The sequence below is a fragment of the Augochlora pura genome, chromosome 4 (assembly GCF_028453695.1).
Source record: "Augochlora pura isolate Apur16 chromosome 4, APUR_v2.2.1, whole genome shotgun sequence".
NCBI classification, from domain to species: Eukaryota; Metazoa; Arthropoda; class Insecta; order Hymenoptera; family Halictidae; genus Augochlora; species Augochlora pura.
Genome location: NC_135775.1, coordinates 25,298,964 through 25,323,730, shown reverse-complemented (window position 1 = coordinate 25,323,730; position 24,767 = coordinate 25,298,964). Strand labels below are relative to the sequence as shown.

The 24,767-nt window shown below is 42.4% G+C and overlaps 3 protein-coding genes across 9 annotated transcripts; 1 reads left to right on the top strand and 2 right to left on the bottom strand.

The window, feature by feature from the left end:
* The first annotated feature begins 4,279 nt into the window (after positions 1-4,279).
* On the top strand, positions 4,280-10,900 carry LOC144469031 (zinc finger-containing ubiquitin peptidase 1). 7 transcript variants are annotated; one of them, XM_078178893.1, is made up of 10 exons: positions 4,280-4,542; positions 4,907-5,659; positions 6,152-6,388; positions 7,009-7,256; positions 7,333-7,636; positions 7,711-8,138; positions 8,241-8,643; positions 8,715-8,842; positions 8,911-9,134; positions 9,224-10,900. In XM_078178893.1, exons 3-10 carry the CDS (start codon positions 6,183-6,185, stop codon positions 9,266-9,268), a joined length of 1,986 nt encoding a protein of 661 aa, XP_078035019.1. In that variant the 5' UTR covers positions 4,280-4,542; positions 4,907-5,659; positions 6,152-6,182; the 3' UTR covers positions 9,269-10,900. The 7 variants fall into 7 exon arrangements, with proteins under 7 accessions (XP_078035019.1, XP_078035017.1, XP_078035018.1 ...); XM_078178891.1 differs by having other exon boundaries at positions 4,281-4,542; positions 4,907-5,238; XM_078178892.1 differs by lacking the exon at positions 4,280-4,542 and having other exon boundaries at positions 4,722-5,238.
* Positions 10,901-10,959: 59 nt separating this feature from the next.
* Cox17 (Cytochrome c oxidase copper chaperone COX17) lies at positions 10,960-11,651 on the bottom strand. Its single transcript, XM_078178897.1, has 2 exons — positions 11,450-11,651; positions 10,960-11,229 (listed from the first exon to the last, which is right to left on the bottom strand). Exons 1-2 carry the CDS (start codon positions 11,563-11,565, stop codon positions 11,145-11,147), a joined length of 201 nt encoding a protein of 66 aa, XP_078035023.1. The 5' UTR covers positions 11,566-11,651; the 3' UTR covers positions 10,960-11,144.
* A 795-nt stretch (positions 11,652-12,446) lies between these two features.
* On the bottom strand, positions 12,447-15,037 carry LOC144468749 (aminomethyltransferase, mitochondrial). The gene is made up of 5 exons (XM_078178440.1): positions 14,736-15,037; positions 13,829-14,169; positions 13,387-13,706; positions 13,238-13,320; positions 12,447-13,095 (listed from the first exon to the last, which is right to left on the bottom strand). The coding sequence occupies exons 1-5, from the start codon at positions 15,001-15,003 to the stop codon at positions 12,755-12,757; spliced, it is 1,353 nt and encodes a 450-aa protein (XP_078034566.1). The 5' UTR covers positions 15,004-15,037; the 3' UTR covers positions 12,447-12,754.
* Positions 15,038-24,767: the final 9,730 nt, after the last annotated feature.

Genomic DNA, 24,767 nt, shown 5'->3' with positions numbered 1-24,767 from the left:
CAAACCTCCTGTCCAGGAAGAGAATACTAATATGGATGCTAGCGTGCCAATTTTAGCCGACTTCTGTCGGTGCTGAAAATCTTCTCTAGATGTTTGCTAATGTTGCACTAGCGAAACTTCTCGTACCTCCGTATGCAAATTAATCTATAATTATCCGAGACTGTAGAAACGCATGACGACTTTGCTACTCGTCGACGAGAATATACAGACAATCTTGGAGGGTATTGACATTAGAACTAATCAGTGATTCTAATATAAAACCCATTGCAGGGGTGTAGAATACAAATGTGCATTGTTGCTGAATATGGTAGATGACTACTGATCCTTCATACAGAATAGAATCATTCTTTATTAGGTGTAAGAAGTTCTCTCTATTTTTAATAATCGTAATCAGTTGGAAACTGTGCAATGATGTTAATGTTCTCTGACAATTTGTCTGGTACTTTAATCTAACAGAACGTAAATTTCTCTTTAGTAGGAGAGATTTTTTTATTGATCTAATTATCGGCCGATTACGAGATGCAAGGGGGAGATAGTCGGTGCTTGTCGGCCGCAACTCATCTCGTAAGGTCCCATCCGCCGCTTATGGTTCACATTTCTCCAAAGCGACTGATAACCCGCGGTTTTACTTCCTCCGATAGCGATTTAACGTGTTACGAGCGATATTCTGGACGATATTCGAATAAGCACCGATTGACGCGAGCTATCTTTGGTGCTGGGGATATCGTTGACCCTACCATAGTCTTCGATCTTTCGTCCCGAGGAGACTCGAACAGTTTTACAATCGTTTCGGACGTTCTATTGCACGCGATCGTACTCCTCTCGCAAAGCTGAAAGCAAAACGAGATCCTTGTCACGGTTCTTTTCATAACGAAAAAAAAAAATGTCCCGTATTTTTCGTTCATCGTCGTTGTAACTTTGTACACGAAATGGGAATATCGGGTTGCTTGGACGTAGGCGTGAGAGGTAATCGAATTTGCGAAACGTGATAGTCGATGTTGCAAAATACCAAGTTTTACATCTTTTACTTTGGTTCCTACTTGTCGCATAGCGATTGAAACTCTCAATATAGAAGTGATGCTGCTTTGAATCGAATGGGGGAACTTAAAATATCAGTTGCTAAATAGTCTGTCATCTAAGATGTCAGTGTTTGTAGATCAGAGACCATTAAGATCAACAGGAGGTCGAGAGAAAAATGCACCTGCTACAAAAATAGCATCTGAAATGCAAATCTCTGCAATGAATGGATCATTTACATACTGGAGAAGGTTTCTCCACTGAATATCACAATGAATTCATCTACAATTTGTTGTACACGATTCGTTAAATTACACAGCCAATCTTGGCGATGTCATCCCATGAAGATCGTCTCTCCTTCTTTATCACTTCAGACTATCCCCGTTAGTCCACCATAGATGCGCGCAAATCCAATCAACCAGCGGCTCCGATAACAATTTCATCGTCGATAATTGCACGATGCTTGCCGTTGTGCAATTATTATTTCGATTGGTATTGGCGGCGAAAAGCGTAAAAGCTCCACGTGAAAATTCATTACGGAGGCGGGGGAAATGGCCGCGATGGAGGAACCAGTTTCCAGTTGAACGTCGATAAATACGTTCAAAGTTTCCTGCAAATGTGTACCGGTTCGGGCTGCAGCAGCATCGTAGTCTCTCTCTCTCTCCCTTTCTTGGTCTCTGTATCCTTCTCTATCTATCTATCTTCGTGCACACCATAAAGACCATTATTAATGTAACACGCAGTGCTCGCACGACTAATTTGCAAAATGAACGGTTGATGGCGCGATCCCGTGATGCCTACGAGCTCGAGCGAACCTTTGACATTAACAAAGACATTCGTCGAGGTACACGGGAACATTGTACGGCCACGTTGAACTCGAATTACCTCTGGGCGATGCTCGATCGTCACCGCGGCTGAACTATCGTCCGCGTTTCACGCGCGATTAACGTGCAATAAACCATACATACCTATTTACCCTCCAGTCACGCGATTACACGAACTTTTTCTGTTTAGATAGCTGTTCCGCTATGTCCAGAGATCTGGCGAAGCACCGGAATGATTTTCAACGCGACCAGCTCTTGTCGCAGGCTTCGCCGCGCGGACTTCGCTCGACCCGGCTTAACTCACTTAAGTAGTCACAATGGTTATTAATTATCCGGAGGAGGGCACCGTTTAAGCGATCAGCGTTGTCTGCATCTGGCGATCAAAATTCCAACAATAGAAACTCTGATTTTCACCGATGCTCGACTCCACAAGAACCGAAGACCGAAGAAGAGTAGAAATAAATCATACTCCAGTAAATTGTCCTTAGGAAAGTAATTACGGTATTGCATTTAAATATTCTAGTCGCAGGATAATGTCTCTGGGTTTTCCAGATCGACCGGATTCGTATCTGCGACTCCATTCGAAGTTTAGAGGATTTATATTGTGTTAGAGCAACGAGTGGACGTCGTTAATATAAATTCGATGGCGATTTACTTTCTATGCATGTACGGTTCACGTATTTGCCTCACGCACCCTCCGAGCGAAGCGGACAGAGGAGGAGGAGGAGGGCCAGCGCGAGCAAGGGGAAAGACCAAATAGTTCTGTGAACGTCGCATCCTCCGTCAATCGTCGGCTGCATGTCAATGAACCGGCGTCGAACAGCGGCAAAAATCGAGAGCCAGGCTCGTAGACAGCCTCCATAGCGCATGCAGCGCGGGAAATCGAGTTTCTCGCGTAAATTTGTCGCGCGACTGCATCGTGCCAGCGGAATGTCCTTTGTCAACCGCGATCTGCATTCGCAATGTCCGCCTCCGCCTTCCCCGTTACATTCCACCCTGCTCGCGAAGACTATGTGCACCGTAGTTTCCAATTTTTCTGGGACTCGCGGCACCGAGCGAACGCTATAACAAAATTCACCGGTGAAATCGTCAACCGACTTGTCGATCTTTGAACTCCTGCGACTCTACGTATAAGTTTCTCACGGCATTCTGCTTGTGCTCATTTGAAAAAGTGGAGTCTCTACTTTCACACCCGTGAATTAATCTTTTGTTTCAATCGTTTTCCTCCATCGTAAAACCGCGAGGCATCTACGAAATCGCCAACCGTAGACTCATTTTAATGAGCGCAGTCGCTGCTTTAACAGTCTTAATCTCGGCTTGTGTTTCTAACATTTCATGTTATTGTAAAATTGTCCGACATGTTGAAAAGATTATGCCGAGTTTTAAGAATTTTGTTCCGTATCGTTTCAATGTGGTTTTGCATGGGTGACCAGTGCCTGAACCGAGCGCAGACAGGACGTTGTAAGATTTTATCGACCGAGATTAAAGATCGACACCTACTCGGGATACCATGAATAAAAAAAATCAAAGTAATCTCCACGGGAACGAGAATTTCTTCTAACGCCGCTTGCCGGAGTGGTTTAGTTTTTGTTAAAGCGTTCCGCTGTAACGAAGAAAATCCTTGCGAATTCGTTCTGCCGGAAGCGGGGCATATCGGGCCAATCGATGAGGAGTGACTCACACACGGTCACCGCAACGAGAACAGATTAGCCCGCATCGATGCTCTCCACGTTCTGCAATTTGGATAATGCAGTCGATGCCGCTCGTGCTCGCCGACTTGTCATTATGGAAAACTGCTTTTGTACGAGGACAATGGGAACGCAATGAGCGAAATTGGGACGCAACGAGGCGGCGATAAACGCGCCTTGAAAAATTAGACGTTAGAGACGGATTTTCCACGAAGACGCCGCGCGGCTTCGCGCGCTGGTCCAGAACCGATTGTTAGCTTTTGTTTTTGTTCGTTTAAGTGTTTGGCCAACGTTCGAGACCGATGTGCGCGGCGAGAGAAAACGTTCCGCTTAGAAAGGTCAGCGCGTGACAAAGACGATCGGCGATACCCGGTGAAAATGATGACGGTCCTCGCGCGTTCCACGGCGATTAAAGCGAATTTCCTTAATCACAGGCTTCGGCCAACGCCGTACGAGATTCCCGATAGCTTCAATCGCGTTTTAGTCGGTCGCCACGGTGCCTGGCTACCCCTCGCGGACGGTGTTTATATGGTCGGCCTGTTAGCAACGCGTAAACGCCAGAAAAGGCGGCCTCGGTAACCCGGAAACTCGCGCCGACACTCATAAATAAGATTCAAATATCACGAGCCTGCGCTCTAAAGGTGCCTCCATTGAGCGCATTGTCATCCCAGGCTGATATATGCGGCATTTGTTCTCCGTTGAAAATTCGCTTCGCCTAGCACGCCGAGATTCCCGTCTACAGATCTAATCAAGTCCGCGCCGGACTTTTTCTTCGGACAACAGAAAGGGTAGAGTTTCATGAAACCGTCTGGGGTCAAGAGTCCCGTAAAAGATTCGCGTTATAAGCCACCGTCACCCTTCCGGCGTCAATCGTTCGTGACAAAGGGTCGCAGGTGAAGTCAAACGGAAAACCGGCGGACAAAAAGTTCCAAGTTCCAGGTCGGGTGCAGAGAGTTGCAAATGATGCACGATATTTCGAATACTACATGCTAATTGATCGGAACATAAGATTGGTAATTTTAACTAGCATGATAGATTTAGTGTTAAGTTTCATAAAACGGCGTTCAGAATAGTAATTTTTTGATTAGTGTATAAAATTGGCAGTCTACATATAAAGAATACAATTAATACTAAAACTACTGAGCCGAAAGAAGTTAGTAAAGTAAATGTTACGTGGAAACATTTTGAAAATGTAGGCAGTAAAAGAAAAATTCAGAAACCGTCCGGTAGTTCCAGTATTAAAAAGGCTATGAAGTGTTAAGAAATCGATAAGCTGCAAGATAGAATTGTAGCTTAAAACGAGAAGTTGCGTAAAAAGAAGTGTACGACGATTGTTGGATTTTGTACGATTTACGAAAGAATTTGGGTTTTGTCCAGCTCAGACGGTTCGAAAGATTGTGGGGGCGACGGTAGCGCCTTCGGCATGGTCCGCCGTGTTCGCGCAACCCTCCTAACAGCCGTGTAGACGAGTGGTGGCGGGTCGACACAGTGGGGTGGCGGAACGGAAAACTCTTTCCGCGAAAGTGTTGAGGTGGATCGGCGCTGTCCATATGGAGGCAAACGAGGCGCCGTGTTAGGCAGCCGGGCCTGCACGGACGCCTTGCCGTGTCTTTTGGCTAGGGAACATAGTGTCGCCGAAAACACGGGTACTTCTGGCCCCGGAAGGTGGCCTTTGCGAAGAGCCGGAGAGAATTTGATATAATAATCCGGTGAGTGGCAGGGTATGCCGACTGAGTCCATGCCTCGGTGAGAGACGGCTCGAGAGAGAAAACGCGAGCGTCGAGAGAGTGCACGGCTTTTCTAAATGGGTCAACCCAACCCAGCAACTCGACGTGTGTGCACTCGGTTCCTCTTACGAGTCCGCTGCATGGCCTAGTTTCCCCGAGGGCTACGGAGTGAGAAGGCACGCGACCTCCTCGTCGACGGGGACGCGAACAAGAGTGCACACGCGGCTGCATAACGCTGCTGCCGCCCCTGGTTTCGGTGGTGCCGTGCTCGTCGTCGACGTCGCCATCGTCGTCGCGGTACCTCCCGATCGAAGCTCCCCGTCGGAGGAAAAATAATAATGAGATCCGCGTCGTCGGGAACGCATTGATTGTCTCGCGATCGCAGCACGGCCAGTCTGAGAAGGTGAGAGGGTCGCGCGTTGCGTTCGCTCGTGACATTGCCGATGTCGCTCTTGGTACGATGCATCCGGAAACGATCCGTGTCGCGTTCCTCTTGCTGCTCTGTTGATACGTTCTCGTGAATCGCACGCGAGAACCCCTAACGGGTGGCAATCGTGGACGCCTGCACGCGACCCTGAATTCAATTATCGATTCTTCGGACAAAATACACGGCGGTGCGTTCCCAATGCACCCGTGCGAGTCGCCTCGTTTTGGTCAGCTGGCCTCCCCGTCGCGCTCCTCCGAAGGGTGCAAACTGCACGCGAGTGATCGGGCATCGTTCCTCTTGTGGACTGTGATGCCGTTGGCCATGTCGATTCGAAACATTCATTTCTAATTGATTCACCAGTGTTGGGGTGGCTTTCATCCCCCGTGAGGCACGGTCTCGTCTTGATTGGATTATCGCGTTCCGGTGCATGTGCAAATCTAATAATGTGCATTTCCGTTCTCATTATAGATAGGCCGAGTGTTGATTGCACGCGAGGAAAATGGCGGCCAGCAAACCACCTGAAATGAATTACACGTGCGAGATCTGCGGCCTCGAGGGCTTCAACGACGAGGAGATGAGGTCACACATGGTGTTTTATCATCTTCAAGGGGCCGCAAATTGCCCGTTTTGCGACCTCGGCGAAATATCGTCCACGGAAATGTTGGTGCATGTTAACAGTGCTCATTTGGACTACTTAACACCGAGGTATAGCCGAATCTGATAGCTGTTTGAGCGAGTTATATTCTGATGTTATGTCGGCGTCGTAATCAGCAATTTAAATCGTAATGACCACCTGGAAAATGGCGGCAAAGATGTCTTAGATGTCGCTATATTTGTACCTTATGGGGATGTTGTTATTTCTGACTGAAAATCCTTAGTAGATGAGAATATTTTTATTGGAATAAATGTGTTGCATTTAAGTGTATAGAAATTAATCGTAATTGCAGTATGAGATAGTACATTTTCATTTTAATTTATGTTCAATCTCTCAATGTTTTTATTTTAAAACTCCAATCAATTTAAAGTTTATTTCACTAAGCATTTACTACTACTATCATGTTAAGGAGAAATTAACTCCAATTATTAAATAATCAATGAGAAGAATAAAACTTTTCATGTGTGTAACTATCATAATCTGATTGAAAGTACATAATTGTAGATAAACAGAAACTAGACAAATGTTAATCACTCCAGAAGAACAAGTAGAAGATGATTCTTTAAATTTAAGTGACCTTGATGAAGAGTGATGTTTTCCACAATCATCTGTATACACGTATCAAATGTTTTAAATGTATATGGTTAATAATATTTACTTATTGTTGCAGCACCCCAGAAAATGACATGATGGCATTCATCGATGATGATTCATTAGTGGATGATCACAGGCACGATGAGTGTCGTGGCCCGTCACCATCCATGTCTCTACGTCCACCTCTTTTACAAAATGGCTGGGGCAGTTCATCCAGTCTACGTGTTAAACCACAACCAGAACCATCAAAGTCAGAACCACATCATTCTAGTTCTAATGTGAATAATAATAATAACAATAACAACACCGGGAATGTGAATAATGGTACCAAAAAGTTAAATAATAATGTTATATATCTTTATACCAAAGGGATGTAAAATGACCACAGATTTTATTCCAGTGGTAGAAGGTGCAGCTGGTCATGGTTCTCCACTACGTTCAGGCCTAAATTTGCAGCTGCGTTCCCATGCTACACCAAAACTTCCAGTTCAAGAGTGTCCTATGTGCCCATACAGTTCTGACAGTCCATTAAGGCTAGAAGAGCATATCAATCGGCAACATTTTGATCTCACATCACCGTCCTTTCCACCTGAATCTCCACCATCTCGAGATGGTGTTTTCAACTGCCCTCTGTGTATCACTTCGTTCCCCAACTCTTCTGATCTTGAGCTACATGTGAACATAGAGCACAAAGATATTTTGAGGTATACCTAAATCTAAACATCTGTACTAGCCACCAACACAGAATTGTATTCTAAAGTATACCTTCTTTATACAGCCCAGCAAATGGTGCAGCTTCACAGTCAGACTTGGCAACTGTTGGCAGTGATACTCCAGCCTGTCCCGTTTGTTTTAGTACATCATTTAAAAGCAATGATGAGCTGACTGTGCACATTGAAGAGCATTTTAGCAAAAAAGGTACTCCATCTCCAATAACTCCAGACTTGTCCACTGACAGACTGTTGGCAAAGGACATGGAAAGGCGTGAGAAGGAAGTTAGAAAATTGCGAGAACAACGAGAATTTGAAATGCTGAGAGCACAGTATGGAATGGACAATCAGGGCAATTTTAGGGAACAGAGTGTTACTAATATGCAGCGGGCTGTGTATTCGGGTGAAATGACGATTGCTGATTATTATGAGAGACAGAGTGAACTTAGAGTAGCCGAAAGTAGTGGCATTGACGACGGCAGCTCCTGCACACGTGGTAATATTAATTTCACTCAAAATTATTATTTCCTCGTATCAAAATGTTTTATAAATGTCTATACTCACTTTATTATACTAATATTGTTCCAATATTCCATAGGACTCGTCTCAAAGATACGAGCCGTGAGTCAAGCATGTAGCAACGTGTTGAGCACCTGGATGTGTTCCACTGTAGATCATTACGCCACTACTTACGGAGACAAGGGCTGGGGATGCGGATATAGAAATTTACAAATGTTAATTTCGTCGCTTTTACAACATACAGGGTATAATGAGTTAGTTTATAAAGCATGGAGTTCTGGACCGGGTAGCGGTAGTTCCACTAAAAATCCGCTCCGAAGTTCTATACCGTCTATCTCCAGACTTCAAAGAATGATTGAATTTGCTTGGGCTCAAGGTTTTGATACTCAAGGAGCGGAACAACTAGGCGGCAAATTGGTTAACACTAGGAAATGGATTGGTCCCACGGAAGTAGTTATATTGTTATCTAGCTTGAGAATAAAGTATGTATTCGAATTTCTACTGTTCGTTCTTAGGGTATATTTATTACCTAATAATGGGCTACAATGAACAGGTGTCAGATGGTAGATTTTTATAGACCAACCAATGCTGATGGTGGGCATCCAGAAATGTTTCATTGGGTCTTACAATATTTCCAGCGGTGTGATGATTTCAAACCACCTCTTTACCTACAACATTCAGGTAAATATTCATTAATATAGTAGAATAATTCTATTGCATTCATTCTAAAATTGACTCTCTATTTCCAGGGCATAGTAGAACAATAATAGGAGTAGAACAATTAAGAGATGGTTCAATAACCATGTTAGTACTCGATCCAAGCCATAGTCCAGCACAAATGGCACAATTTAATAGTACAAGTAGCGCACTAGGTGCAATGCGATTGGTTCGAAAATCGATTGCCGCGATGAAAGCGAGGCAGTATCAGGTCGTTGCAGTGACCGGTATCATGGAAACCGAATTAGAGTACCAAGTGAGGAAAATTTACCACGTTCTTTCTACATATTAACCACTCGTGAAACCGATCGTATAATAAAAGCAGAATGTTTTGACGTTTTTCAGCAAAGCAAAGTATTATGTTTGATCCGCGTGCCCCAAGATAGGTGAGATTTGCTGACCCAAAAAGGAGTTCAATTTTGTGGAAAGATGATAGACTGCCTCAAACCAATTTTGTCCAGTATCCTTAAAGTTACGTGACCGCAATGTTCTAGGTTTTATCATTAAGAGAATTTGCTCCACCGTAGTAGTTGCAAAAATATTATTTAAACAATATATTCTTGCATCTCTTAGCCGTCAGAAATCGACTGGCTCCACGAATTGTGTATAATCTAAGCCTGCGTCGCGGTTCAGAGTTTTGGAGCTGAATAATTCAATTGTGAACCAGAGGAAAAACAAAACGAAGCCGCAAAAGTTGTAATTTCTAAAGAAACAAGTGTGTCTAAATGTCGCGCGTATTGATCTTCTTTTTCTTTTCAAGTCCATGCTCAGCTCTGGAAATACTATATTACGATGTGTGCTTGAGAAAAAGAAAAGAAAGTTTCAGTGACGGAGTATCTAACGGATAAAGTTAATTCGATCGCCATTTCTTGTCCACAATGTTCTGCTCAATTTTCGTCGCACCGAACGGGCTGTGCTAAGTTTTAGTCGACCAATCGTCCTATGCCAGTCGGTTGCACCAGCGAAAAAAGCCATGGCAGAGCTTGGGAATCAAGACTCTTTCGTAGCTGTGATGCTGTTATCGATTTTACGCTAATCAATCACCGATTATAAATATTTTTGAAGGCACTCCATAATGTCGATACATTGCAGAAAGCAACATTGTCCGCGCTTATCTTCTCTCACCTGTACTCTACATTTTTAATAAACTTTGTTGTCAAAATGTTGTCAATTTTTAGTCAATAAAACGGGAATACCAGTAACAAAAATAAGACGCGCACTACGATGAGACTTTTATATATTATTACAAGCAAAAAAAAAATTATTCTCTGATATATATTTTCGTTAACCGTTGCTTTTACATATTTCTGGGGTGTCTACAAGAATGGACAATGTATTTCTATATATTGAATATATGTTTATCTATATATACATAAACACATATTTGCACAGTCTTCGTTACTATTACATTTCACTCACTCATACATAAAGTACAACTACTTTCATACTAATTATACATATTCTATTTAATTATTCAATTAATTTAAGGCTACCCGTATATTAGCTTGTAAGTTTAATGCAATGCTGTGACCGAAGAAAGGAAGTAACTACAGTCCATTTACTTGTTACTTATGAATTTGAAAGAGTTGTAATTGAGTAAATGATTATTATTATTATCATTATTATATTTATTATATCTGATAAATTGTACTGATATATATTGTATATTATATAAGATCTATTTATTATAGTTAAAGATATTTGAGACCATCGAAAAGTTTGAAGTTCTTCATTATGAAAATGTTATATTATGATTTCATAGCTTTAATAACTTATGCATTAATCTGAAGAAAAATTTGTCTTTCTGCTCAGTAGGACCAGATGCAATAATTACGACTGACAGCAAAGATATAAAATAATTAATGCCTGTATTGGATTTTGATGTATGCGGATTAAGAATATGTTTATCATTTTGGAGTGTTCAGGCAAATCAAGCTGTGGAATTGTTGCGCAAGTGTAAAAAAAGAAACTTCGTATTAACCACATGTCAAATTAAAATATATGCTTTGTTAGAATTCCCAATGCATGACTGATTATTTTATACCTCATTTACAACAGTCATATTAGCTTCTCACATTAAAATTTCTCATTTGTATCAGTTTAAAAAAAATTATAAGGTAAACCATAGGTTTTATACAAGTAAAATACTGGTTTTATTAAATGAGAAAATATTTAAAGTACTTTTCATTCTCATAAGTACTAAATTAATCACAGAAAGTAGTTTACATATTTTAGCTTTTATTACAATTTTACTATTTACATATACTTATATATTAAATCCCAGGGTCCTCATGCATGCTTTATGTGCCTCTATTAAATGCTGACAATTCTCTTCGCCTTTCGTAATAATGCTGAAAAAATCAATGTTTAATATCATTAAATATACAATTAGTTAGAAAAACAATTAAAGGTTATAGAATGACAAATACGTAAACAATCAATTGTGTCGAAACATATAATACTGAATATGTTAGTAGAGTTATTGTAAACTATGTTCTTATTGCTACGACCGCACTTCATAGTTTTAATATATAAAAGTATTAAAATTGAAGTTTTCAATCATGTTCATACCATTCATCTCTGATTTTCTTTGTTTCTGGACAAGCACAACAAGGTTTCAATGGTTTATCGGATTTTTGTGCTCCCGTGGCTTGTACTTCAGCTTGTTTTTGACTAGAATTACCCATTGTTATTCAATGTTAAATAATTTTTGTACAATATACAATTATATTACATCAGATTCACGCCTACACTACTTCAGCTCAGTTCAGGTTCTACTGGCTTATGCCGCATATACTCCATCTATGATTTCATCTTGTTTGCAGTTCCATGATCCACTACCAGCGGCGCAGCTATTAAATTCTAGAATTTTGCCTTTAGTGACATCTGGTGTTGACTGCAAGCATCTGTCTGTCGGTAATTTTGGCCAACAGTTTGAGCGTTTTGTCACTACGCTAATTGGCGCTGTACGGAGGTCCTTGCGTAGTTCCATAATTTGCCGCAAGGGGCGCAGTGCCTTTACGAGTTTTCGAATATTCAAGTTGTGCTCTTCATTTTTGTTTAAATAATCGTGATAATTGGAAGTGTTTATACTTAAATAGTAGTCGTAGCTAATAATTAATTGTGTGCAATTCAGTTTGTAGATGAAAATTTAGTTAGTTGTAACTAATTGTATTGTAAAATGTGTTTTATGTGCCAGCGTTTTCCGAGGACATCAAATATCACGCATAATATTAATTACATCGTATTTTCAACCAGGAGCCGTGAAATCTGATTTACTGCTGCTGGTAAGTCTTGTTACAGTTTAATGTTTAAATCTTTCTTTTATTAAAGTTTTGGCTTCCTTGAATCAACCACGAAATGTATGTGTTACTTCGACAATTTGGTTTTTACCATGTCATGACGTAGCTGTCCTTAGTCTTTCAAAATATGGCGCGGAATTTAAATGCTCCCGCTGTCATACAAATATTATACATATATTATTATCATATTAATAGTTCACGTGCAATATATAATTCACGCTCTTTTTCTATTAACGGACAGTAAATATTAATAATGAGCACAATATAGTAGGAAATAAATTTTTATAAATTAAAAAAATATTTTTAATGCTAGAAGAATAATTTTAACTCTAGGTTTAGAAGATCAAGTTTAATATTATAAATTTTGCTAGTGGTATTAAAAAGTTTTACCAATTATTATACGCAAATACTACGTTACGTTATGTATATACAAATTTATACATTGCCATGAAGCATATCTTGGAAGTAATATAAATACAATTGCGCAGTTTTCTTACAGGTATTGTAAAAGTAAGTGATGAATTTTGTACTCCGTTCTCAACAATTTTCCACGCGATACACAGATGTAAATGTACTATTTAGCCGTGTTGTAATAGTTTGTCTTGACAAAAGGCATCTTTGTCACGGTAGCTTTGTAAGTTTTCCCCCTAACTTCTACTAACACTCCTCCCCCAGAATGAGCTAAATCCGGGGGCACATATCCCATCGCTATGTGTCGTCCAAGGGTTGGACTCGGGCTACCGGAAGTCACTCTACCGACGCGTTCTCCTTCCGGTGTCAAAATGGCCGCGTTTTCCCTGGCCGGCGGCCCTTGCCCTAATATGAGACCAATTCTTTTCTTGTTGGTCCCCGATTTGATCTGCGATATGATTTTCTGGGCACCGGGGAAGTTCATCTCTGTCCTTCTCCTTTTAGCTGAAATAATATCAGAATTATTAATTTTCTTAAAATCCAACATCGCTAACCCCCAACATTTGTATCCCCTCATTAATGCAAATCGAGCTAAGAATTGAACTTTGGAATGAGTCATCCGCGACCCATTGTACTTCCTACCGACCTACTAGCCAAGTTAGCCCAGCTTCGACAGGGGTAGTTTCCTCGTCGATATCGTGACTGTACAAGCAGAGACCAGCTTCCAGCCTGGAAAAATTGCATAATTCATAACGCGATCGTTTCACCGTAATCTATCCAGGACACACGTGTTACCTCAAGGTATCCCTAGCACCCAGACCAGCTAGCTTCGTGTCAGACGTTTCCAAGATTCTCTGAACCACGATGTTCGAGACCTTAGCTGGCATGGATATCTCGAATCCGTCTTCCCCTGTGTATCCGCAACGAGATATTCTGACTTGGCTACCAAATAACTCGGTTTCCACGCTGTTCATGAATTTTAGCTCTTTCAAATCGATGTTCACGTATCGTTGGAGAACGGTCGCCGCTGTTGGACCTTGCAGGGCCAACAGACCTTGCTCCAAAGGGTCTAGGAACTCTAGGTTTACCGATTTCCCTTGCGATTCGAAGTCTTCCTGCAATTATTTTATAAGGTTTAAGTTTATTTTATAAGGTCGATGTTTTAAGGACACTTTTATTACTGGATTAAATAATGCATCAAAGAGTTAAATAATGGTTTTATTAAACTATGTCGTACCTGCTTCTGGCAGAGTAGATACGAGTCCTCGTCCCTCCTGCCAGCATTGGACACCACAAAGTACTTGTCGTCGTCGTCCTTGGTGATGATCAGGTCGTCCAAAATGCCTCCGTACTCGTTAGTGAACACTGTCAGCACCGCGTTACCCTTCTTCAGCTTCTTCAGATCGCTGGTGGTCAAAGATTCGAGGAAATCAGTGGCACTGGTCCCCGAGACTCTGGTCTGCATCATGTGGCCCACGTCGAACATTGACGCGAACGTCCTCGTGTGCTGATGGGACGCCGCTATCGCCTCTTGATATTGTACAGGCAGCAGCCATCCCGAAAAGTTGACTATTTTACCTGAGGAAGAGTGATTTAACCAGCTTTCGTTTATCTTGCGTTGAAACTCCTCTTTGCAAAGTCGCGAAGAAAATCGCAGAAATACCGCAAGATTTCACAATCTAGCCAAAACAGAAAATAAGCGAGCTTTCTATCCGAGCAGCGAACGAAGGCTAAATGCATCAAGACTGCAATTTGCACTTTGAAAATATTCCTCGCAACTAAAGCAAAGTTTCGTTTCGCGCTCGTTGAATGCAACCGCGGCTAACAATAAGTTCCACTTTCCGAAGTAATTATCCCACCGCAAGGGCTGCGAGATCTCTCTTCGGCCTCGCTAACGCATAATAGACGTTCACCGCGTAATTTTTCATGGTTCTAGGCTTCGAAAAAGTTTAGAAAAATTTCGAGACACTCGTCACAATTTCGAATTCGATGTACAAGCGATATTTCATTGAATATTTAGATCTCGCGAATTGTCTTGCGACTTGGAAAGCCATTACGCTGGAGGGTTAAATAGTCGTTTCCCGGGGAAAAGACGCGACTATTTCGACCGTTCTTTTTAATTGTTAGATAGTGGGGCACGTTACCTCGGTGCTCCACGTGTAGATCGTACAAGCAGGTCTTCCTGGGCTCCGGCGCCGGTTCCGCTTTCGTCGACGACGACGAGCGGCGAGCGTCGTTGCCGTTCAATCGGTCGAAACTATCGATCAAACATCTCGAGGCGGCTCGTTTCGTGCTGGTTGCCCCGTTAATCGCTAGTCCGGAGAATTCTCGGCCGCTCTCTGTCAGATTCCCGAAACATTTGTCAAAACACTCCCGGCAAACCGATCTGCCGCGCGCACCGAAACGGAACATCGTCGTTTCTCGCGATCTGTTCGCCGCGCACTGTCTCGCGATGTGTCCCGGTGCTCTTCGAATATACCGTCCCTCGCACGATGACCCCGCTGCCAGGGTTCACAGAGGCTCGCATTCACTGTCGAAAATCGTGACGCAAACGTGATCTGTTGCTAGCTCGACCGGGAACGACGGAATCGGCTCGCTCTTGGACGGAGCCTCTATCTGGGCCAGATATTCCGATGGAATAGTGAGGAGAGTATAGTGATCGATTTGGTCCCCGTGATTAGTTTCTATGGTGCGCGATCATTCTACTTGTCGCGGCCCTGGGGAGGTTTTGTTCTTTTTCTTTTCTAATTGGATTGGGTCTTTTAACATTTAAATCGCTAGACGTAACAGTAGGCCATTTGGACACCTTTATATTTTTGCAAAGCATAAAATGTTAGGCAAGTGGTTAGATCGTCGAATTGGTGAATAGAAAGTGTATTTGTTGAGAAAATCGTGTATATAAAATTTTGTCCAAGGCTTGATAAAATTGCACACGCGCAAGCTATAGAATAAGCTTGCAATATACTTGCTAATTAAATAAATCGAAGTGTGATTTCAGAGAATATCTGTTCTTTATTATTTCCAATTGACTCCTGTAACTATTCTATCGGGTCCATGTCTTCCTGTACAGCTTCCTAGATCTGTTCGAAGATATATGCATGGTGCAGCCGATGTTTATGGACGGGGTTTGGCAACAGGAGAAAAGTTTTCAACGAATTAACGAATCTCTCCGCGAGTCTCGTGCTCGACAGACTCGGCCGTCGACTGTGTTGCAACGGGTTACCGATAACGTGTAGCTCCGGGGCGATAAGCAGATATTTTCTTGCACGATAGTTGCCACGAATAAGTTAGTTATCGTTATTTTCGTGCGTAAGCGAGGTCAGCGTGCCGTTAAGCAGGAAGCGATAAACGCTAACTGTGGACCGAAGAGGAATGGCGGGCGGGGGGGGGGGGGGGGATAAGAAAGGTGGTTAATAGTCACGAGACTTGAACACATCAGATGCTTATTAAATTTTTATTGTACCACGTAATAATAATATTAATAATAATTAATAATAATAATAATAATAATAATAATAAAGATAATAGTAATAATCGCAATAATCATCATCGCAATAATAAATCGTGATAATAATGTCAATAATAAATGTTAATAATAATAACTAATAATCATAATAATAATAATAATAATAATCATTCGTCGTCGTAATAATAGCAATAGTTTTTTTTCGTTTACTAATAATGACAATTCATCGTCGTCGGTAATAATCCAATGACAAACGTCAATATTTTTTTTTCGTAATAGTAGCGTGTCGAACGGAGAAACGACCCTAAAAAACGAAGACAGTATCAATTGTTCGTTCGTACATTTTGTAATTCATATTACTTTTTTTTGTTCTTTTAGCTTCCGTCGTCTTATTCTTCTCGCTCGCGCTTTTCTTTTCGCATTTTTTTCACCTTTTAGTCTCACCTCTGACCTATCTCGCTCTCTCTCTCTCTCTCTCTCTATCTCTCTCTCTCTATCTCTCGCTGTCACACTCTCTACCACACTCGCATTCTCTCTCTCCCTTTCTCTCTGTTTGTTTCTCGACATCATTTTTTTTCTTTTTGAATTCATTTTCTTTCTCTCACACACACGCACACTATTTCCCTCTGTCACGTGTTTACGCAATTGATGCAAAATGTCCCTACACAGTCCGACGAACGTGTGTGTGTGTTCTTAACGTTTAACCATCTCTCTCTCTCTCTCTCTTTAACCATTCTCACTTTCTCACGTTCTCGCTCTCTCTCTCTCTCTCCCTCTCTTTCTCTCTCTCTCTCGCTCTCCCTCTCTCTCTCTCTCTTCCGATCGATCGATTTCTTTTTTCTTCCACCGGGTCGTAAATATATAATTATGGTGTTCCATTTATTCTATTTCTCTCGACGCTTCTTCGCTTTTCTCGGAGATCTTCGATCGTATCATCGCTATCGCTTTAAGTTGTTCTCCCGCTATTGTTCTTTTTTGCTCGTATCTCTCGTTAGCGCTTATCATCCTCATCGAAAAAAAAAAATCCGCTGCAGCTTTCGTGCCTTTGTTCTCAAAAAAACACGTTTTCTCTCTTTTACGTTGACACGTTACACATTCACTCACATTGGTTGATGGGTTTTCTACTGGAGGGACGTTTTTTCTTATGGTGGGGTGTGGGCGGTTCAGGGATTGGTAGGTTCGTGGGAGCTCTCCTCGGTTGACGTTTACGGTAAAAATGGCGGTGTTACGGCTTTCCTGGATTCGGTAAACGTTGGGAAAGGCGGGCTGCCATCGTGGATGATACCTGTGAGCTGTGCACCGGGGTGGTGGGTGGGGACTGTCGGAAAATTAAGAAATGGTACTGGTTCGGGGTTGTTGTCGGATCTCTCTGGGTCGGTGGTGGTGGTGGTGGGGGGTGTAGCAGTAAAACGGGGGGACACTCTTTGAGGAAAATGGATCTGCTACGGTTTGGAAACTGAAGGCTCCGGGACATTGTGGTGCCCCTCTGGTCGACGGCTTCGATACTATGATCAAATTTTTCCTCGAGTTTTTCCACTGCCGAAACATACCCGTGTTTATATATATATATATATGATCTGCCAATTATCCAACGTGCCGCGACCGGGTTCAGTTGAATTTTGCTTGTGTGTAGGATATTCTATTCTGTACGAATTATGCCCGAAATAGTTCGTCGACCGAGGGGCAATCGTTATATTAATTTTTTCTTTTTTTTGGTGTTTTGGTTCACGGTGTCGAGAGCGTCGAAAATCGACAAACAGTCGCCTAACACGATCGCGAGGGTGTGAAACCAGTAATTTTGTAACGGCGATCGGGGGAAGAAAGTATACTGTTTCGTTTCACGCGATTTCTCATATCGCGTTTCTTCCTACACGTTTTGAACAATTTTTTTCCCTTCAAATTTTCCCTCTCTCGTCTGCCTCTTCCTCCCTCTATTTCTCTCTCTCTCTCTCTTTCTTTCTCTCTCTCTCTTTCTCTGCCTTTCTTTCTCTTTTCCGTTCTTATCCTCATTCTATTCCTCTGCCTGAGCTTCTTATATAACATAGTTTTTTGCTATTTTATGCTTGAAAAAATTTTTGTTCTCTTTTGCCTCTGTATGTCGCCTCTCCTCCTCTGCTCGTCCTGGAACGCGACAATGCGCCCTTTCACGATGGTCTCGAATCACGTTTCATTTTGCATTTGGTGGTAACCATTGGGGGGAGTGGGGGGAGGTTCTATGATAAATCGAGAATGAAAACCTGAGGATGTATCCTCGGAAGTATTAACGATTAGGGGGGGGGGGGGGGGGCAGGGGCGGGGCGTTCGTCGGAAATGGAAGTTTGATCGGGCGGCATTGCCACGAACGAGGAAGCACATCGCGTACGCGTTCGCGTTTCTATTTTATTTGCTTTCTTTCTTTTTTAATCGGTTTCAACGGCTTCTCCTGAATTATTTCGCTATTTTGCACCGGATGTACGTATGCGCGCGCGTAACATACATACATATATGTATATCTTTATATATAGATATATTGTTAACAATTTTTGCATTGTGATGTGTGTAGTACTTGCTATTTCTCCACTGTGTGGTCGGTCGTGTACGAACAGAGACCAAGGAATTGAGTCGTTTTCAAAAATCTTATTTTTTTTTGTTTTACGTTCCAGTTTATTCCGTTTATTGCGTTTTTTTTCTCTCGTATGTTCCGCGAAAAGTTTTTCCACTATTGCAATGATCTATTGTATACCGGGAAGAAAAAGAAAATCATTCCAGCGAACCCAAACTCTATTGCCTGCTATTGTTGTGTTGTCAATCTATGCGCGTGATTCATCATATCTATTTGCTCTGAATAATTTTGCTCATTGTCTCCGAAATATTAGCGTCCTGATGTATATTATATTATATTTTTTTTCGACTTTTCTAATTTATCGTCGCATATGTGCTCTCTACCATTCCGTTCTTTCTCGTTCCTTTCCATAATTGTTCTCTTTTTTGGCCAAGAGGTGTCGTTTTAGTTCTCCATAAAAAATTGTTCACTCTCGATAGTACTTTTTGTCCATGATCTCGACTATTCTCTTTTGTTCTTCGTTTTTTTTTCTCTTTTGTCAAATGTCGCTTTTTGCTCGAGGGGAGGGGGACAATTTTTTGTAAAACCGTTTTTACGTTTCTGCTTTATCCATTTTTTTGGTTTGCCTGTGCCAACGTGTGGTTAAATCCAAGAATTCTATTTTTGTTTGTTTGCTTGCGTTAAACAGTGTGCAATCACCGTGAAGAAAAAATTTTTCTCTCCTCGCAACTCTCGCATTCTCTCGCAATTCTCTTTCATCTCGCTTGCATTTCTCTCTTCCGTTCTCTCTCTCTCGCTCTCGCTCTCTCTCTCTTATACTCTCACTATTATTCGCTCTCCCTATATACTTCGAGTTCGATAATTTCGTCTAAAATTCCATTTTCGCCTTAACTATACACAATAATCATAATATATAATAATAATAATAATCACGACTCGAATACATCATCGATCACCTCCGAATATAGATACAATAATTTTTTTTTCTTCTTCAACCTCGTCGCCTCTTTCTCCAAACTCTCTTAATCTCTCTTTCTCTTTTCACGCATTTTATTTTTCCCGCTTTTGCTCTCTCTCTCTCTCTCTCTGTCTTTCTATCTTTCTCTCGTTCTTCCACGTTTTTTTTTTCCTACTTAAATCTCTCCGTCAACGTGTTTTCTTTTCCCGCCCTCTATACTCTATACTTTTCTCCCGCCTTCCTCTATCTTTCTTTCTCTTTCGCTCTTTTTTTCTCTAACTCTCTATCTCTTTCTCTCTATCTCTCTTTCTCTCTCATATTACATCTCACAATAATGATCGTTTAGGTCGTCGTATATCTATACATATACATATACATATACATATACATATATATATATATAATTTATAAAATGAAAATAGGTACAATTTTGGACGCTTTTTTCTTCGTCGAAAAAACGCTCCGAAAATTTCATTTTCGCTTATTAATGCCCATCGGTTGCGATTCTAGTCCACTTGGTAGTAAAATTTTGTTTAGTTTTTTTTTTTTTCACACGCTTTCACACACATGACGCTCTCCCGCCCATTCGGACATCGTTCAACAAAAATTCATTCGCGCTGATCTGATCCACGCAGCATCCTGTCGCTCGCACGTTCACCCTAAGATTTGTCCACTTAATTACGTTCTCGCATTCACAATTAAATTTTTTCTGCTATCCACTTTTTTTAGTTTTTGCTCAACAAACACTCAAGCCGTTCTCCTTTCACTCAAAAAATCTCGGCGACGACAAATTGCCGTCGCCGTCTCGCGATTACGTATCAGCCTTTCTTTTTTTTTTTAACGCCTCACGTTTTCGAAAAGACATGAAAAACTTCCGGCTGGCCAATCGCGTGCTTCCGGGGATCGACGGGCCCGACATATTATGCCCATAGCGGCGCCCGCGATCGGAACAAAATTCATATCGCCGTGAAACGTTCATTATGACACGCTCTCTCTCTCTCTTTCTCTCGCTCTCGCTCTCTCTCTCTTTCTTTTTCTCTCCTCCCTTATAATTCCCTAACTCTACGTGACGTGTGTCATATTTACACCTAGCGTGTTCGTGCTCGTAATTTCAAGCTCGCTGCGCGCCCTTGAACCACGGCTCGAACATCTCGAACCGCTTTTTAATCCTAACTCGACGCCGCGCGCGGGCACGCCCGAGGCGAAGCGATCGTCGCCCCGACGAGGATCACCTAGAATTTCGTGTCTGAATACGCAAGAAAAACTTCGTTTCGACGATCGGTCCCGCGATCACGCCGTGAGATCATGTTTCCGAATTTTACCGATACAACAATTAAAAAGGTTGAGCTACCCCGCGGGACCGACCTCGTACACCTCGGCGCGATCCTCCCGTCGGGCGAGCCCCGCGCGTCGTCGACAGGAAGCCCGAAAGACGTTTCTTGTCTGTACACGCGACGCGTTACGAGTTCGCGATCACACTGCGATTCACGGGAACCCTTTGATCCCGCAGTGTTCAATGGTACCCGACCGTTCTCGCATCCAAAAACGCTGCCCTGTTTCATTTTTTCTTTTTTCTCGACCTTACTCCTAAATAGTTGAAAATAACGTCTTCTTTTCGCCGCGTCGTCCGACTTCGCGAACGCGGCCTGTCGAGTTCCACATCGTTTCTGATATGTGTAAACGGAGAAGGGTGTGTGTCGCGAGGAGCCGCGTCTCAGACGGTGTCCTTCGTTCCACAAAGTATCAAAATTAAATTTAAAAACGTCTCTCTCCGCAGCACGAAGAATGACGATGATCCTCGAAATCGTTCGCTTCTCCGGTTTTCCGTTCGGGAAGGAACCGCAGTGAAACGTGGCTCCTTTACAAACTATAGTCGAACGAGAATTTCTTATGCGAGTCGGGGAGACAGCGTTCGGCCCGGGATCTAACGATCGTTGCGGAACACCGGCTCCCCGGATGATTTTTAACGCATGGATCGCCACCGATCGTAGACGATTCCAGATACCAAAAGCGGCGGCTAATCTCATCGAACACTGCCCTCGGTGTAGGGGTTGGCGGAAATTCGTCACCCGGTTGTAACATTGATTAGTCAATCGAGAACGGGACTTTCGGGATCTGAAATTGTTCCTCCGCGGTCGGTCGTCGCCGGGACTCCGGTTTCCGTCGCGCGGAAGCACCCGCTGACGAACTTACATTTAGCGTTAACAACGATGGTAGAAAAAGAAAATGTGCGCCGGAAAAACGCCTCTCGTCGTTCTGACGTTTCTGAATTTTTTTTTGTTATACATCCTAGACAGAGACGCGTGTCCCGTGATTTACAATGCTTTTTGCTCACGTTCTTTTGAATGCATCGAGCGTGCGCGCGCGCGCGCGCGTTCAGCGTGTTCACGCGCGAGCGCGCGCCCGCTGACAAAAAGGCTTCTCGCGATTTCTACAAAAATTTTGGCTTTGATCATCTCGTTTCGCAGCTCTTGTGTACCATATATTTCACCGTTTCTCGCAATCATCGAAAAGGTTTTTATGCTCTCTCTCTCTCTCTTTTTTCTTTTTTCCTAGATATTGCATCACCATCATATCACCATCATCACCATCATTAATCATCATCATCATCATCATTAATCATCATCATCATCATAATCAGCATCATCATCATTATCATCATCAGCATCACATGTATATCTCATCATACATAGAACCATTTAATGAGAAATCCTACACAATGCGGAACTCGCTCGTAACCGAAAGAGACTGGTGTACGAATCTGATCGTTTCGTCTTTTTCATATTACTCTCGCTATATTTTACTTTTTTATTATTACTTTTTTTTTTTTGCTTAAGTATTATCACGCTCTCTCGCTTCCTTTCAACTCCCGCCTATTACATCTCTCCAGCTCTCTTTCCATCTTACATTTTTCTCTGCCTAGCTCTTTTCGCTTGTTCTCAGGATTTTACATACTTATTCACCATTTTTTTTCCTTTCTAAACGTATTTACTTCTAGCCTTACGATCTCTTTCGTACCTGTATTCTTCTCTTTTTTCCCTATACTTAATGCTTTTTATTATTTTTTGTATTGCGCGTCGACCATTTCCGAAATTCAAAATTGCAAACGCTGCTTCGCTACGTACGCGGCGCTTCGAGGATTACTTGATAGCTTCATCTCTTTTCTCTTTTTTTTCGCATGTTTAATATACGGCATCTTCGAACTTTCCGTTTCTGAAACCCGCCGCGGCGATCGACGCCCCCTCGATCCCGTTACCAACGGTGGTGGGGGAGGGGATCCAAGCGGCGTCTCACGCCGCGCGCAAAGAAATTTAGTATATTATATTTTCAGCTCGTTATCGCACTCAGGATGTTCAACCGTTCCTTCACAGTATACTTTCAATCGCTCGCCTATGCCCCTCGCCTCGATTCTTCTTCCTCCCCCGCCCTTCCTCGACCAAATTCCTGGATCTTTTCTGAAGCACGTGGATCCCGGGGGGGATCCACGGCTTTCGCGCGAAAACAGAGGCGAGGAGCGATCGAAACAGTTACCTTGCTCGCCGATCGACAGTAGGCTCGCATCAAGAATCGATAGCGATAACTAATAATAGTGGTAATAGTAGCAATAGCGTTAACTAATGATAATTAATAGCGATAACTGATAACGCCGCGAGTCACCGATGGAAGTGCGCTATCGTTATCGATCAATCCGTCGTTCTACCAAGCTGTTTTCCCCCGTTGCCTTTTCCGGCGTCGATCCTTCGTCGATCGTTTCCATTTTCATCCCACGGGATTCGATCCGCGCGCGTCGCGCACTTCCGTCGTCTCGACGACAGGACGATAATAGGTAACGATAATATTTAATAAATGCACGTGTCCTAAATTTTCCGTGTGACAATCGTCAGCGTATTTCAGAGATTTGTTTCGCTCTCTATCATAGTTGGGGCCGTCGATCTGGATCGACGTCGAGGAACCACTTGATTTACGAGACAAATGTAATTAAATCGTATCTAAACTGGTAAAAAGTAGTAGGCTACAAGGTAAAAATCGGTAGCGGGCGATAGTTGAAAAAAGAAAGAAAGAAAAGAAAAGAAAAGTAAAGAAGGAAAACAACGTGAAAGGGAGAAGAAAAATTAAAACGATGGTCGGACTGCCACGACAAATGAAGACGGGAAAAAAAAATAAACAAGCGTACGGACTTGTGTGTTTCTTCTCGTGTGTCCCGTTTTTGTGCGTGGGTGAGGGGGCTGTTTCGCTGTCGATTAAACGCATAAATCGGCTCGGCGACGATGATATCTCGTGACGATGATGTTGTATATACTATACTAAATCGTTAACGGTAATAGTAGCAGCAACTAAACGTACAGTACGGGCTTAGTACAAAAAAAAAAAGTAAACGGATGTGATTAAACTATGAAACTGTGTGTACCGTGTGTCTCGTGTGTAGGCTCCGCTAATAGTCGATAGGTAAAAGTTAATGGTCAAGGAAAGTTGGCGTACACAACGATCGGTGTGCGTGCGTACACACCGGTCTACACCGTAGTCAACGCTAGGACCCGGAAAAACAAAACTATCTAGCTTCGAGATTGTTTCTTCTTTTTTGTTTTTTAATTGGTAAGAGGAAAAGAAAATAGACGAACAATCGATAAGGAGAGTCGAACCGGTCGGGAAACAAGATGGAGAGTATTTTAAGTATAGTTAACAGTCGAACGACAAATAAAACGCTAGAGAAATTTCCGTGAAACCGGCGACCCAGCACGCCATTCTCTACGTGAATAGTAACTAAAGAACCGTAGTTTTGTTGTGTTACACGCAGCACGCGGCTCCTCCATTTCTCTCTTTCTCTATTACTTTTTCGTTTTCTCTCTCTCTCCCTTCTCTCGCTCTAATTTTTCTCATCGAAAATAACCGGATTAGTCCGCGAGCCGCGTTACTAGCACGCTAATTACAAGATAAAAACGATTAATTAATAAGGAGGCAGTTAACTAATTGTAAAATCCCTAGCCTGTCGCTTCGTCCATCGTTTTTAACCAATTCTGACTAGCAAACGTAACTCGACGCGGTGTCTTCTACTCGTCGATCGACGCGTTTTCGATTCGCGTTCTTTTCTTTCGCTTTCTTTTCCTTTTTTTTTTGGATTCTATTCTCTCTGCGCCGAACAATCTTCTCTCTCTCTATCTCTCTCTCTCTCTCCGCTTTTGTGTCTCTTGAAATAGGAACTGGAATCCGTG